The sequence below is a fragment of the Anguilla rostrata genome, chromosome 12 (assembly GCF_018555375.3).
Source record: "Anguilla rostrata isolate EN2019 chromosome 12, ASM1855537v3, whole genome shotgun sequence".
Lineage (NCBI taxonomy): Eukaryota > Metazoa > Chordata > Actinopteri > Anguilliformes > Anguillidae > Anguilla > Anguilla rostrata.
Genome location: NC_057944.1, coordinates 21,833,059 through 21,846,511, shown reverse-complemented (window position 1 = coordinate 21,846,511; position 13,453 = coordinate 21,833,059). Strand labels below are relative to the sequence as shown.

The following is a 13,453-nucleotide window of genomic DNA, read 5'->3' as shown; positions in this document are numbered from 1 at the left end:
TGGTGGTAAATCTAAACAGGATAAATATTTGCACTGGGCCTTTGTGAATTGAGCGATTGTTTCAATTTGCAGCTGCACTGAATATGAAATGCGCCAGCCTCAGTGAGGAACGGAAATCTGCATGCGGAGCGTAGTCCCTCCCCCCCCTCCCCCCCCCCCCACCATCCATGCCTGCTGAATACATAACTGATATGGCAGGGTAACCCAATGTCCCTCTGCGGGGAGCTGGGCAGAACAGCAGCAGCTGCTGCGGGCCTGATAGAGAGGTGATGGCAAACCCCACCTTGACCTGGAGGTGTGGGCTGGGGGGAAGGGCAGGAGCTCTCATGGCCTGGCCCTTGCTGCTTTTAGAGACTGGACTACTTGAGAACCTGCCTCTCCAAGTGCATAAATGTGAAGATGGGGTTTGTTTAGGGCATTTTCTGTCAATAGGCAAGCATAAGCGTGCTCAGCAAACTCCCCTGGGGCCTCAGCTGCTCTAATCCCATCTCAGGGCTCACCAGTAGCCCAGTTCTGCTTCTGTCTGACCAGGCATCGGAAGGCCTGCTGCAGGTGGAGATGTGGTAAAGATGGAGCACAACAGGGAAAATGGTGGGAAAGCGTCCCAGTCCAGAATATCTCATTAGAATACATCACCAAGCACTGACACTATCCAGACTGGGTCAGAACTAACTAGGACACCTGCAAGCTGAGAGAGAGAAAGGCTCTCCGAAGCCATCTGTGCCAAAGACAGGAAGCAACAGTGTTTCTGACTAAAATAGCGTAATGGCAGGTGGTAAGGTATGCTAGGAAAAAACCCATGAATACATTAATGCAGTGAAATGGTTTCCATTAGCCCCATTGTGCTATACCTGCTATATGCATGTACTAAACTGTGACGCCTGCTAGGAGCACTTAAGGGTAGCACATTATGTACCTTCAGTCTTTGTTGTAAGGGATGGTCTTCTCACTTTTAATGTCAGGAACACCAATATGTAATTTAAGAACAGAGGACAAAATTATACGAATATTTATTTTACTGTTGATGTCAAAAGGCCCAAAGGTCTTTCTCAAGCATTAGCACCTAATGAGAGAGGGAAAGTATAAATTTGCACTTCAAAGCAGTTATTTAAGATAACTATTTGGCAAAAGGTTGAGCTCCCTTTCTACAGTTAGGGATTTATTTGATAAAACTGGGGATTTTTCTATCATAATGAATGCGTAAATATCTCACACGGGTTTGCTGCCTGCCTTCTCTACAATGTTCCATCTTCATAGGGTCTCATAACAAACCATCGACTGTGCTTATACTTCTACAATGTTTCATACCTCACCATATGCAATGTTACTTTTGTCAGTTAAATCCACAACAAGGTTACCTGCCAAACAATAAAATGGTAAAGGTTTCACAATAGTGATGATAGTAATCTGTTTCTTCTGTTAATTTGTTGACAAATATATGATGAAGCAAAAACAAGCTTTTCCATGTCTGACTACCAATGAGAAAGGAACAGCCAGCCAGTTAACTACAACACAACATCACTTGCCTCACATGCCTTTTTAAATGTTAGAGTATAAATTTACATTTTCGTCTGCAAATTAACTTGTTATGAAGATTCACAGCTGGAGGATAGATCCTGCAGCACTGTACTCGTTCCATGTTAAACTGTGTTCCACACAGCAGAACCACATTTTTCTTGGTGCTGTTTGTCTTTTCTGCCTCCTGAAGCAAATGCCCTTTGCAGAAAAATGCATTGCACCCTTCTCTTCTGTAGATTTTCTTTAAAATAAACTTAATATGATGTAGTACTATCGTTTGGGGTAGAGAAAAAGGGAAGGAGGAAAATCTGGTTACAAAGCACCCAGAAGACCAATGTTAAATTAAAACAATGAATTACACTTAAATGAGGCAAACACAATTATACAGATGCCGAATCATTCCGTTGCCCTATTGTGGCGGTTTGTATTGTCCCCCCAGCAACAATAATAAGAGCTCAGTACCGCTGCCTACACAAGACACAAAAAAAGAAAGCAGCAGTTCCGCCTACTTCAAGCGTATATATTGTATCATATAACTACAATAAAGGGTGCATTCCTCCTGAAAACCGAACTTATCCCAGCCCCTGTAAAGGATTTGAATGTAATGGCCACCTGACCTTTAAATGTAGGACTTTAAATTCAGATGACTGATTCAGCTGCTCTATGGCTGCTCCAAGCTATCCGAGCCATGTTTCCACTGACTGGCCTCAGCTGTAGGTCAGCTGTACCTGAGGCAAGTTGGAGGTGTTTTCACAGCAAACTGACCCGGGTCCACAGAACTTTGGCCAACATTAAACAGGATATTAGGTTGGCCCTGTGCCCAGACAAGTCCAGAGGAAGTACACCTGTTTATCCTGTGTAAAAGAAACAGATTAGAATATGTATTTTTCAATGCTCACTGCCGGCTATGTAACACAGTCTTGTTTGCATACTGTATTATGAAAAGATCTCTCCACAAAATAAACATTGGTCATCCACTGCTGTTTGCCGCATGCACACATAATCAGAACCATTCACTGCTATCTCCCAAAAAAGAACAACAAAATCACTAGTATTAGAACTCCTGCGTCCATAAAAAGTGATTTTTCTCATTTAGCTGCAAGAACCGGAGGCTTCCACAAAATGTTGTCAGTATGTATGTTATAGGAGACCCCACAGTTGAATGCTAATGGTATTGGCTCACATTTTTACACACAGTACATTTATCATTCCTCAGAGACACCCAAGGGTTGGTCCACTAGCCTGTGGTCTGTATTTTGTGTAAGGTAAGTCTCTGTGTTAACTCACCTGAAAAAGAGCTGATATGAATCCACAATGGAAAATCTATACTATACTACAATGCTTTATGTGAGAGTTCATAAATCAGTGATCATTTTGCTGTGTAGCCCTGTACAGATTCATTTTTCACCTTCCACTTTCAGAGGCTCACATCTCAAATATTCCAACAAACTGACCAGGGAGAGACGTATCTTTTCTCCAAGGAAAGATACTGTGGACTGAGGGGCGTCGCTTCAGGTCTGGTGGCAGGCCACGGGGTGCCGCGGGGAAAGGCTAGGCTGGCCAGCAGCCACAGCTGTAGGCATTTTGATAATCAATACTAATCCTGATCTGCAGTGAGATCTGGGTTTGTTCAAATGATGTCAAGCACATGGGCCGTGAGGGGAGAGAGACATTTATAGACTATGGGACAGAGAGTGTGGTGTCTTATGTTTGGCGTCGACTACCATTTTCCCCTTCCCTTTGTAAGAAAGATATGTTTGTGAGCGTGTGCGTGTGTGTGTGTAACCGCAAGCCAGTGTCATCCATCCACTCCAGAGAACCTGCTACAGATATTTTTCATGATTATCATGACTTATCTCTTCATGACTCAAATAGGTTCAATACTTACTGCATCCTGAATCAACGAATTCTAGCACACAGGGATTTGACTGTGCTTTACTTTCTTTATCCTTTCATAATACGTTCAACGGAGGAACAGATGATTTGTTTGGTTGTCAGGATGGCCAAACCCTATGTCAGACTAGTCTGTTTCTTCAATAGTTACACTGAGACCCTTCTCTATATACCCAACTGCCACATTCAATATAATTAACATCAAACCACACTTATCTGTAAGACTGAGAGGTATGGAAACCTGATCCTGCAACTGGGTTATTTTTCAACATAAACACATTAGCACACCAAAGCATATTGCTGTCAGAAAAACACACACTAACCTAAATACCATCTCACTCTCTCTTTTTCTTTCACGGACACACACATGCAGGCGCACACACACACACACCCCCATGTACACACCAGAGACCTGCTGTTGGTCTGCCTGCTCCATTTCCTGGTACCAACCTTCTTGAAGGTGACTGTTTATCTGAATTGGAGTCCTTATCTTTGTGATTATGGCCTGATTCTCCAGGCTGCCTTTTGCAGACACTCCCCCAGGTTTGCTGATAAACAAGCCAAGGCGACACAACTTTGGCTGATTTTGTAATCATGAAATATCCGTCTGCCACCTCGTATTTGCACAGAGTCACACAAAGGGCCTTCTCAACAGACATCACAATGGCTTCACCAAGAGGTTTGTTTTGGACTTTGGGCCAATGGGGCACATTGGAATGTAATTGCCATCATAATCCTCAGCTGTATGATACGCACACAGTCTCTACTCAGTGACTCCAATCTGCCATTGGAAAATTTCCAGCCTGCAGCCTGTGCGGCATAGAAAGTGTATGCTTTTATCAATGTGTGCGCGTGTGTGTGTGTGTGTGTGCGTATCCTATCAATGTGTAATTCTAGGTAGTGATCTGAGGTACCCACTAATGTCTGAGGTAGTAGTGAACGGAGGTATTAGGTGATCGGTGTGTCATTATTATGGCTCCCCACGATCATTCCGACCCCATAGCCAGGAAGCGCTGTTTAACACACAATTCCTGGTCAGAATTCCCTGGCAGGAGACAACGAATGCACACCCTCACTAATCCCCTTTCCATTTAACCCCCAGGAATAAACTGGTGAATCGAATGAAAACCGCAAATCGCAGTTCTTCCACATTCTCCTGCGCCCGGCTCTCCTCCCCCTCTCTGCTGGCCAAATGTTGACAGGAGGAGCAGAAGAGGGATTATTACATAATCGCAGTGTGAAAGCTGGCACTGGTAAGTGCCTCGTTGAGAGACCAGCTTTCCATTTGCACAGCGGAGCAGGGAGCTGGCAGATGCCGAGGCACAGGGACCAGTTCTGAACAGCATGTGTGCGAGAGGAGGCAGGGGCCAAACAGGGCACGCTCATTTGGGAGGACTGAAGTATCATTTGCACCTTTTAAGTAAATGAGGATTGTCAGTGCACCAGCCAATTCATTTACTGGTCAAGTACATTTCACAAATTTACAGCATTCCATTTGATTAGTCAGTGAGGTCCTAAGTTGACCATTCCTCAGCAATGCATTAACTTGCTAAAGCTTCACAGTAAAATGTCCAGTGTTAATTCAACTAGAACAGTGTTAATTCAACTCTCCACATATAACATTTGGTCCCACATTCCAGAGTGAATTGAAAGCTGAATTAACACTGGACATTTTCCTGTGTTTAATTCAAGGGGATTGTTTCAACACAACCTTGATTTTTCCCAAAATGTTTAGAAAAAAAAAATTTCTAGGCAGTGGTAAAGTACAGTAGGATGGTCATAAATTCACTGCTTTAAAAAAAGAAAGACTACTTTTGGAATCCATAAGCAGTGTAGTAGCAGTGTTAATCACAATGAATAAATTATGAACCAAATTCAGGGAATCGGCGCAGCTACATGGCACTGTACGACCAAACAGACTATTTTACAGCATGTTCTTGTTAAGTGCCTCTTGCAGTGCTGAAAAGAAATTTGAGGGGGAAACTCTTCAGATCCAAACACTCCTCGATGGGAAGTGACAGATTTTGAAATGAGAAATAAATAATGCAGCGCTGCAATTTGTCCAAAGCGAAGCTCGCGGCAAGAGCAGGTGGAGGACTGGCAGAGAACAGGAGTGCGGTGACAGGAGGCGGTTATTCCCCCCGAGGGATGCGGGGTGGGGGTACATCTCAACGAGGGCACTCAGATCCCCGCGCTCCTGATAGTCGCCACCCTCGGCGCACTGGCCTCTGGCCAAGCGCAACCTTGCCGTCTATACTGATGCGCCGTCCAAGGGCAGCGGTGCGACCCTGACCTTCACTCTGCATGGAGGCTGTGTGTGCGGTTGGTCGGGGGGCTTTACAAACAGGCCAGTAGTGGGCCGTGATTTCAGCTCTGTTTGTGTTCTGTGTTTCGAGACCCAACTCTAGAATAAGCAAAGCCTGATCTTTTTTAGTAAGTACGTTTTTCTGTTTGCTCTCTTCTTGGCATGTCCTCCATTTTAATAGATCGTCAGCTGTGCAGGTGTTCACAGGATGCGAGCGGGGCAACGAGCGAGCGAGAGGCAACCCCGGCGGGGACCACTTCCGTGCGTGCGAAACGTCTCGTCCCAGAAAACGCACCGGCTATTTTTACACCTCCCTCCATAGATCCGGCGAAGCCAGGCCACGTTTCTGGGGCAGACGCAACCCCACTGTTCCGCCCGGTCCCCAGGCCCTCATCTCACTCCCCCCCCCCAAAAAAAAGCATCTTGTGCCAGACATTCTTCAATAAGGAGACAGGATGTGTGAGGCGGGAACGCCCCTCGAGGGTGTTCCCGGCGCGTCTGCATCCCCAGCGGTGCCTCCCTGCTCGCCGGGGAACGGCTTACCCCAGAAACGCGCCGGGCTGCCGACAGCACCGCGGAGCTGAACGGCGGCGCGAGTTACCACGCTTCCCTGTCATCACACGGACGCTTCTGCCGCATCGCGTCACCAATAAAAGCCCCCGGACCGGCGGGGAGGGCTATATCAGCGAGGCCCTTTCGGAACAAAGGACGGGAATACGTGATGAGGGAGATTAGCTGCGGGCCTTTTAGCGGCGCTGCCATTACCATAAGTACCAGCCGCAGTGACAGCACCGCTGAGAGCCGCAGACCAGCGGAGAAATGCTGAGGACTGACGCAGCGGAAGAGAAAGCGCTGGATTCCACAGGGAGATTGATGTCGGCACTGATTTGAGCACCGCGGCAATTGATCGCGATCGATTGCGAGGTTGAGCTTAATTTCCAGCTGACGGACCGGTTTAACAAAGTCGATCAAACAGACAGCTTTAGTGTCTTCATTTACATGTGGTCATTTGCTTACAATTTCTAAAGGACCTCCCAACGGAATACACTCAATAGCAAACAAATACAGTGAATTGCGATTAGGATTTATTATTATTATTTTTTTAATCTAGATTTTTCAAAGAATTCTTAATTCATTATTTAAATCATATATTTATTAAATAAAATCAGAGTGTCTAGGAGATTCAAGGTCACCTTGAGTGACAATGTTTGTGCCATCAGTATGGCTCACTGTAAGAGATCATGGTGCAGGTGTGTTATCGGGGGTTGGGAAGAAGGAGACACATTACAAAGAAATGAGAAAGGATGTGCGATCACTTCAAATCCCACAGGGGGATGTGAGGCAATTTCATTCATCCCCCACATGGGGCCTCATCCGTCAGTATACAGCACCCAACCGCCCCCCCCACCCCCACCCCCAGCCCAAAAATAATACACAGACACACGTATACATGCACACATGTACACACACACAAATACATATATGCATTTGTGCACACACACACGCGCCCACACATGCATTCATAATCACAATCAACTACCCACACACACATACACACATGCACATTTGCACACACACGCACAAACACACACACACACACATATTCACACATACACACATATACACACCGGACCTAACACAAATAAACTTTAACCCTTTTGACTCCAGTAAAATTCCTGCAGATTACAGACTCCACAAATTCTTAATTTATATGATTATACATTTTGGATGGCAAAATTCTCTAGGATCTGCAGAATTTTACCAGCATCTAAACAGTTAAAGTATTTCAATTTACACACACACACACACACACACACACACACGCACACATACGCACATACATTTCCCCCAAGACCCTCCGATATAAAACGGTTAGAACTCCAGGGTTTGTGTGTGGGATGTGTTCCTCCCTCATTTTTCTCATTGGGTTCTTAGAGGGGGGGCTCTGAGGAGAAGGCAGACAGTGGCCTGAGGTGATAGGTTTCCCTGGAGAACTGTGCAGGAATTACACAGAAATCCCCTTTAGAGCCAAGTTCAAGCTTTTCAAACACAAATATGAGTAATAGAAGGACCATTTCTTGCGCATTGCAGTGGGTGCCAACTAGGCAAAAACACCGGTTATTGTCATCCTTATTCACTGACATTTCCACGCACGATAGTACATATCTATGGATAGTCAATGCTGCAGTATTGCTCTCAAAATATTGAAGGTAAAGTACTGACCAATGGTACAATTTCAGCTTCAAGTCACATTCTTTTCAAATAAAATTTTAACTGAAGAGCTTGTATTCATGTTTGTCCTTACAAAGAAAATACTCAGCCGCCCACAGGCAGCAAGAGCTCACAAAGATCTGCTGCATGACTTTTTAATTCACCACATGCATGTAAGAGACACACAGAGGAACGCATGACACCAAGAGTGAAGAGTGATAAACACGATGAATATACAGAGCAGACGGAGATGGTATGCCTTCACGTACCTCCACATCCAGAGAGGGCCCTTCAGAAGTCAACTGTGAAAGCATTGGCAGCTGGGAGAGGGGAAAGCCTTCCTCGAGTCCGTAACACTCAGCGCTGATCAGCGAGGAAGAGCTGCTGACGGATTGGACGCATTCGGCAGGAGCCGGCCGCGGGGACTGCAGGCGCGAGCGTTTCAGGAAGCCTCGAGCGAGACGGCGGAGCTAATCTCAGTAACGCGCTGAGCGTTTCCTAAAATGCGCCTGTCAGGAACGTCGCGCGCGCTAAGCCCGGCCTGTCCTCCCCCACTGTCTGACACTTCCCTTTAACTCAGCGCTGACAGAACCAGGCGCATGTCAAACGTGTGCGCGTAATGCCTGTGTGTGAGCGCGTCTGTTTGGGTGTGTGTGTGTGCGTAAACGTATGAGTTCTGTTATGCAGATCCTTCACATCTGGCACTGGGGACTGGTCCTGACAAGGGATTAACCCTTTTTTTTGTGCGCAGACCCGGGTAAAATCCTAAGAGCGTCGGCCACCCTGCTGGGGCAGTCACAGGCAGACAGAAAGGCGCTTCTCTCAAAGTAAAATCAGCATCGGGCGGTGGATGAAAGCCTGGCATCCGCTGCGCAAAGTGCTCTGTATGCTAATGGCCAGCCTGCCGCTGACACCACAGGTGCTGTGAGAGGAGAGGAGAGAAGAGGAGAGGAGAGGAGAGGAGAGGGGGAGCGAGAGGCAGAGACGAGGGAGAACGACAAGCCAGTGAGGACAGGGAGAGGGAGGGAAAGGAGAGGGCAAGAGAATGATGAGGAAGGGGGAGCGAGAGGTAGAGGAGAGAGGAGAACGGCGAGTGGTGGTGAGGAGAGGGAGGGAGATGAGAGGAGATCGGCGATGACGAACAAGCGGGGGTTTGACAGACAGGTGGGCAGGGAGGTAAAGACAGCAGGGAATGCTGGAAGTGAAGAGCGTGCGTGGAGAATGGAGGAGCGAAAGATCCGGCTGCCGGTGGACCTGAGGGACGCGGCGAGAGGGACCTGGGTCCTTGCGAAGGCGCAGGGAGTGGGAGGTGACAGGAGCAGAAGCAGAGGAGGGGAGGTGCAGATAGGGAGCCGCGATAGGACAGGGGCGCAGAAGCAGGGAGCAGGAGAATGTCAAGAGAGAGAGCCGCAGGAGGTCGACGAGCGCAATGTGCTCGCATGGAGAGACGGACGCACAGCGAAGTAACCGATGAGCCCAAAGATGGGAGCGACGTATCCAACAAACGTCCAGGCTGGCTTGCCTAAACTACAAAAATAAAACATCTCAGAGATTTCACAGCTGTCATAATGCTTTGAATAGCCGGTCCGCTTTCACATCTGCATGGCGTCTTTCATAACGGCATGCCAACATGCTCCTAATGCAGCAGTTTGGGCTCAGGCGCAAAATTCCACAGGTGTCTCAAAGCTTGAAATAGGTATGTTACACTACATGGCTATAATCATGTTCTGTAATTTAGTGGCTAGGCTTCCCCTGAACACAACGGCTGGTTTGATTGCAGGGCTCACAGGAATGTTCTCCGCAAAGCTGTCAGGGGTACGGAGGCGTTCCAGAAAAACGGAGCGCCGCGGCTCACGCAGCGCCGTGGAAACAAAACAATCCTCAAAACCTCATGAATATTCAGCGCTCGACGCCTATACAGCCGCGCGGCTGCGTGCCCGCACGGGCACCGTCTGAATTATTAAATGTTCGGCACTGAGCAAATCTCCAAGAAAACTTTCAGCTCACAGCCGAATCTTTTTGTCTTGCCTCTCACCTGTTACTGGAACCCCCCAGATAATCAAACAGACAGTCTGAAAAAAAAGAGTGCTCTCTCCATGCACACAAATCCATGAAATACCCAGACTAAACAAATAACAATAACGGTACTTCAGGTCTCTTCCACTGCTGAAGCTTAACACTTGTCTGCCCCTGCTGGGCATGTTTAGAAGTTGGAATGAATGAATACGTACAAACCCAAAAAAAAGCCAGCTAATTATATGCCTGCTTCCACAGATATTTTTATTTACTTACTTATTTTTTTTCAAGTAATGTTCTTGTACTAACAAATCCAGTTTGGAATTGCCATCTGAATGAATTTCTTTAGATCTTAACAGAGACAAAAACATCATGCCAGCTTTCAGTGCTAACTGCCAAAAACCACGATACCCTCATTAGAGAATACAATTGTGCATATGTAAAAGCTGAAAAGCTAGCTGTGATATACAACTTTGATATGAGATAAATGGTTTTGTCTAAACAGCCCTCGCCAGAACAGAAGAAAAGTGTCAGTGCCAGAGAAAACGGGGGTTGACTTTCCTGATCTCCCTGTTTTTCTGCGTGCTCTATATTTCAGTCCTCGGGTCCTATCATACATCCATGTGAGAGGGGACGCACTGTTGTCTCCAGAAGTTCATTTGTCAAACTGTCTAAATATTTGAATGGTTGGGTCACGCTGTTTAAGTGTGGTTGCTAAAACAAGCTAATCGAGCTTGTTGACTGAACTGAGAACACATGAGATGACACCATCAGCCTCCTTAAATTACCCTGGGTAATTGTTTAAGACAAAAGGGCCGTGGTGGTGGGGAGGGTAGGTGTTAAATTTTCTGGCTGCTAAAGAGGAGTTGTGGCAGAAATACAGTAAACTGATGCGGCCTTGGATTTCAAATACTAAAGAGCAGGTTCTGTATACATTCCCTAAATATAATCAATGTCAACTGGCACTCATTTTTAGATTTAGAATCAATGGATATGCAGACCACAATCATGCTGTCGCCTAATGAAACAAAGGTGCAGATGTTATCAGTTTGTCATGATGTATCTTCAGAAATTAAATTTTTAAAAAGGGGTCATACTGTCTGATGAATAACAACACATGCTCTCTCTCTCTCTCTCTCTCTCTCTCTCTCTCTGTGTGAGTGGCGCAGTGTGTTTGTCTTTGCCGCAGCAGCAGAAGTGAGCGATGCGCCGCTGCCTCGTGGTTGCGCAGAAATCGCCTGCGTCCAGCGGCAACCCCCCAACCCCAGCCAGAAACACGCGGGCTGACTCTCAGATACCTCACAAGTGGACGCTCTGTGAGAGAGGTCTGAAAAACATGTCAAAGTTCTACTGTTCTGGTAGGCAGGAATCCTGATACCTTCCTCAGACGCCCTGTTTCAACACGTTTCTGGTGCGTTTCTGCCTGGTTCCTTGTTTTGCACACCGTGTGGAATCAGGTCAGTGTGTTGGTCATGGCACGTGCAAAAGCCATATCAGTCCTCCGGGATAAAATGAGGTAGAGCACACGCAAAAGGGGAAAGGTCACATCCATCCCCTGCAGTCAGTCTAGAGATTTTTACTATGTAAAGACGGTAATATCAGATCAAGCCTTTGGACCTGCCTTGGCAATTTACCAGCAGTCAGCTACCAAATACACTCCCCCCATGTTCAGCAAGGTGTCACTCCACCTAATAAAGCATTCTTCACACATATGAAAATACGTGAACTGATGTGATTTGACTGACTTTTCCAGCACGGGAGAGTCAGAATGTATCTACAGAAAAGATATTCTTATAAGCTTACCTTTCTGCAAAATGATCATGCAAAAATAAATACATTATAACTCTACTCAGGTATTACACATTCACTATGTTCGGACCACATAAATATATGAATAAATAGGTAACAAACAGAGCCAGAAATTAGTCTACTTAGCAATTATATTTATATAAGTTTATATATTTATAGCAAAATATCAGTTTTCAGTCTATAGCTGAAACTGATCGACCATACTGTTCTGACAACTTTCCAAAGACTTTTTAAAATTTTGGATTGTTGAATGAGGGACAACGAATAGGAAGGAATAGAAATAGGATGTTGCGCATGAGGTGACTTTGGAATGGTGCGTATGGCACCAACACAGTGCAGGAATGCAAAATGTGGCGTGTCTGCAGCAAGTGGATCAGAGCACTGCCTAGGGCACGCTGTCACTTTCACTTTGACACCAATAGTGGTTTTTTTCTTACCAGGACTGCCCCTCACGTCACGTTGACAAGTCCTCAAAGGACAGTTTTGTTTAACAAACAATCCACCCACATCGAAAAGGGGGGGGGGGGGGTGGACAGAGAAACTCGAACTTTCAAGAGAGAGGATCTTCTACTTAAAGAGACAACAAACAACAGTACGACAGTAACAGACGCAACAGAGAGGAGGTCTGAAAGAAAGAGAAGAACGGGAAGAAGAAGAAAGCCGCTCTCTTACCTGAAAGGTGTCCGAAAGTAACGATGGCTCCTCTGCCCTCAGGAACACTTGCTGTCCCCTTCTGAAAAATTGAATGACTGCAATGAGAATCTGCTGCAAAATCAAAACCATTATTTTAGAGGCTTCTGATGTCTCTCTTTCTCTTTCTATCTCCGTTTTCTCCCTCCTGCTCAATCTCTGGCTCCCTGGCTGGCTGTCAGTAGCTGGGGAGTGTGCCTGCATACACCAGCGCACAAATCTACACACAGTCCCCGCTTATCTCTCTCTCTCGCTCTCTTGCTCTCTCTCTCTCACACACACACAAACACACACTCTCTCTCTCTCTCTCGCTGTCTCTCCCTATTTCTCTCGTCACTCGCTCATATGCTCACTCTCTCTGTATATGTGCATACGTGTGTGTTTGTGTAGTGTGTGTGTTTGTGTTGCATGTGTGCGTGCGCGTGTGTGTGTGTGTATGTTTGTTTATGTGTCTATGTACACGTGTGTGTGTGCGCGTGCGTGTGTGTGCGCCTGTGCTTGTATATATCAGTGACTGGTTGGCTGCTACATCTTCACCGCTTACAAGTCCCTCCCTCTTTTTCTTTCAGTGGCTGTCATGTCATCTACACCTGCTGCCCATAGCGATGGGGGCAACAGGCAGTCTAAATCAGAGGTGTGAGCTGCGGGTGCCAGGGTACAGAGCAAGCTTGCGGCATTCGTCCTCTCTCCCTTATATTTCTCTCACCCTTTCCACTGCGCTGAGGCAGGGAAGAGTGGATCTCCGCTCAAGTCTCCTCTGGGTCCTAAAGCCTGAGAGCCAAGCAATCCTCATTTCCCCTGATTTTCTGTATCGGCAGGAACTCTTAGTCTAATCATGAGCAGAACAAACATCCGCACGAGAGCCTGATTTCTTTCCTTCTTTTTTCACTCACATTTACATTTTTTTAAAGAGAATGCAATAGTAATTTTTTTACCATTCACTTAAAAAAAGGAAAAGACTGACATTTTTATGAAAATGATCTTTCTACATGCTCCCAAGACAAATGAAAA

The 13,453-nt window shown here is 46.2% G+C and overlaps 1 protein-coding gene across 5 annotated transcripts in view; it reads right to left on the bottom strand.

The window, feature by feature from the left end:
- The window catches only part of LOC135235769 (cGMP-dependent 3',5'-cyclic phosphodiesterase), a 168,389-nt gene that overhangs the window by 112,823 nt on the left and 42,113 nt on the right, over positions 1-13,453 (bottom strand). For 2 of the 5 annotated variants that reach the window (XM_064301586.1, XM_064301588.1), the window contains exon 2: positions 12,425-12,485. In XM_064301586.1, the coding sequence (XP_064157656.1) occupies positions 12,425-12,485 (61 nt within the window). Of the gene's footprint in view, positions 1-8,196; positions 9,179-12,424; positions 12,967-12,986; positions 13,147-13,453 lie in introns of those variants that run through there. The other 3 variants (XM_064301587.1, XM_064301585.1, XM_064301589.1) reach the window with 3 other exon arrangements.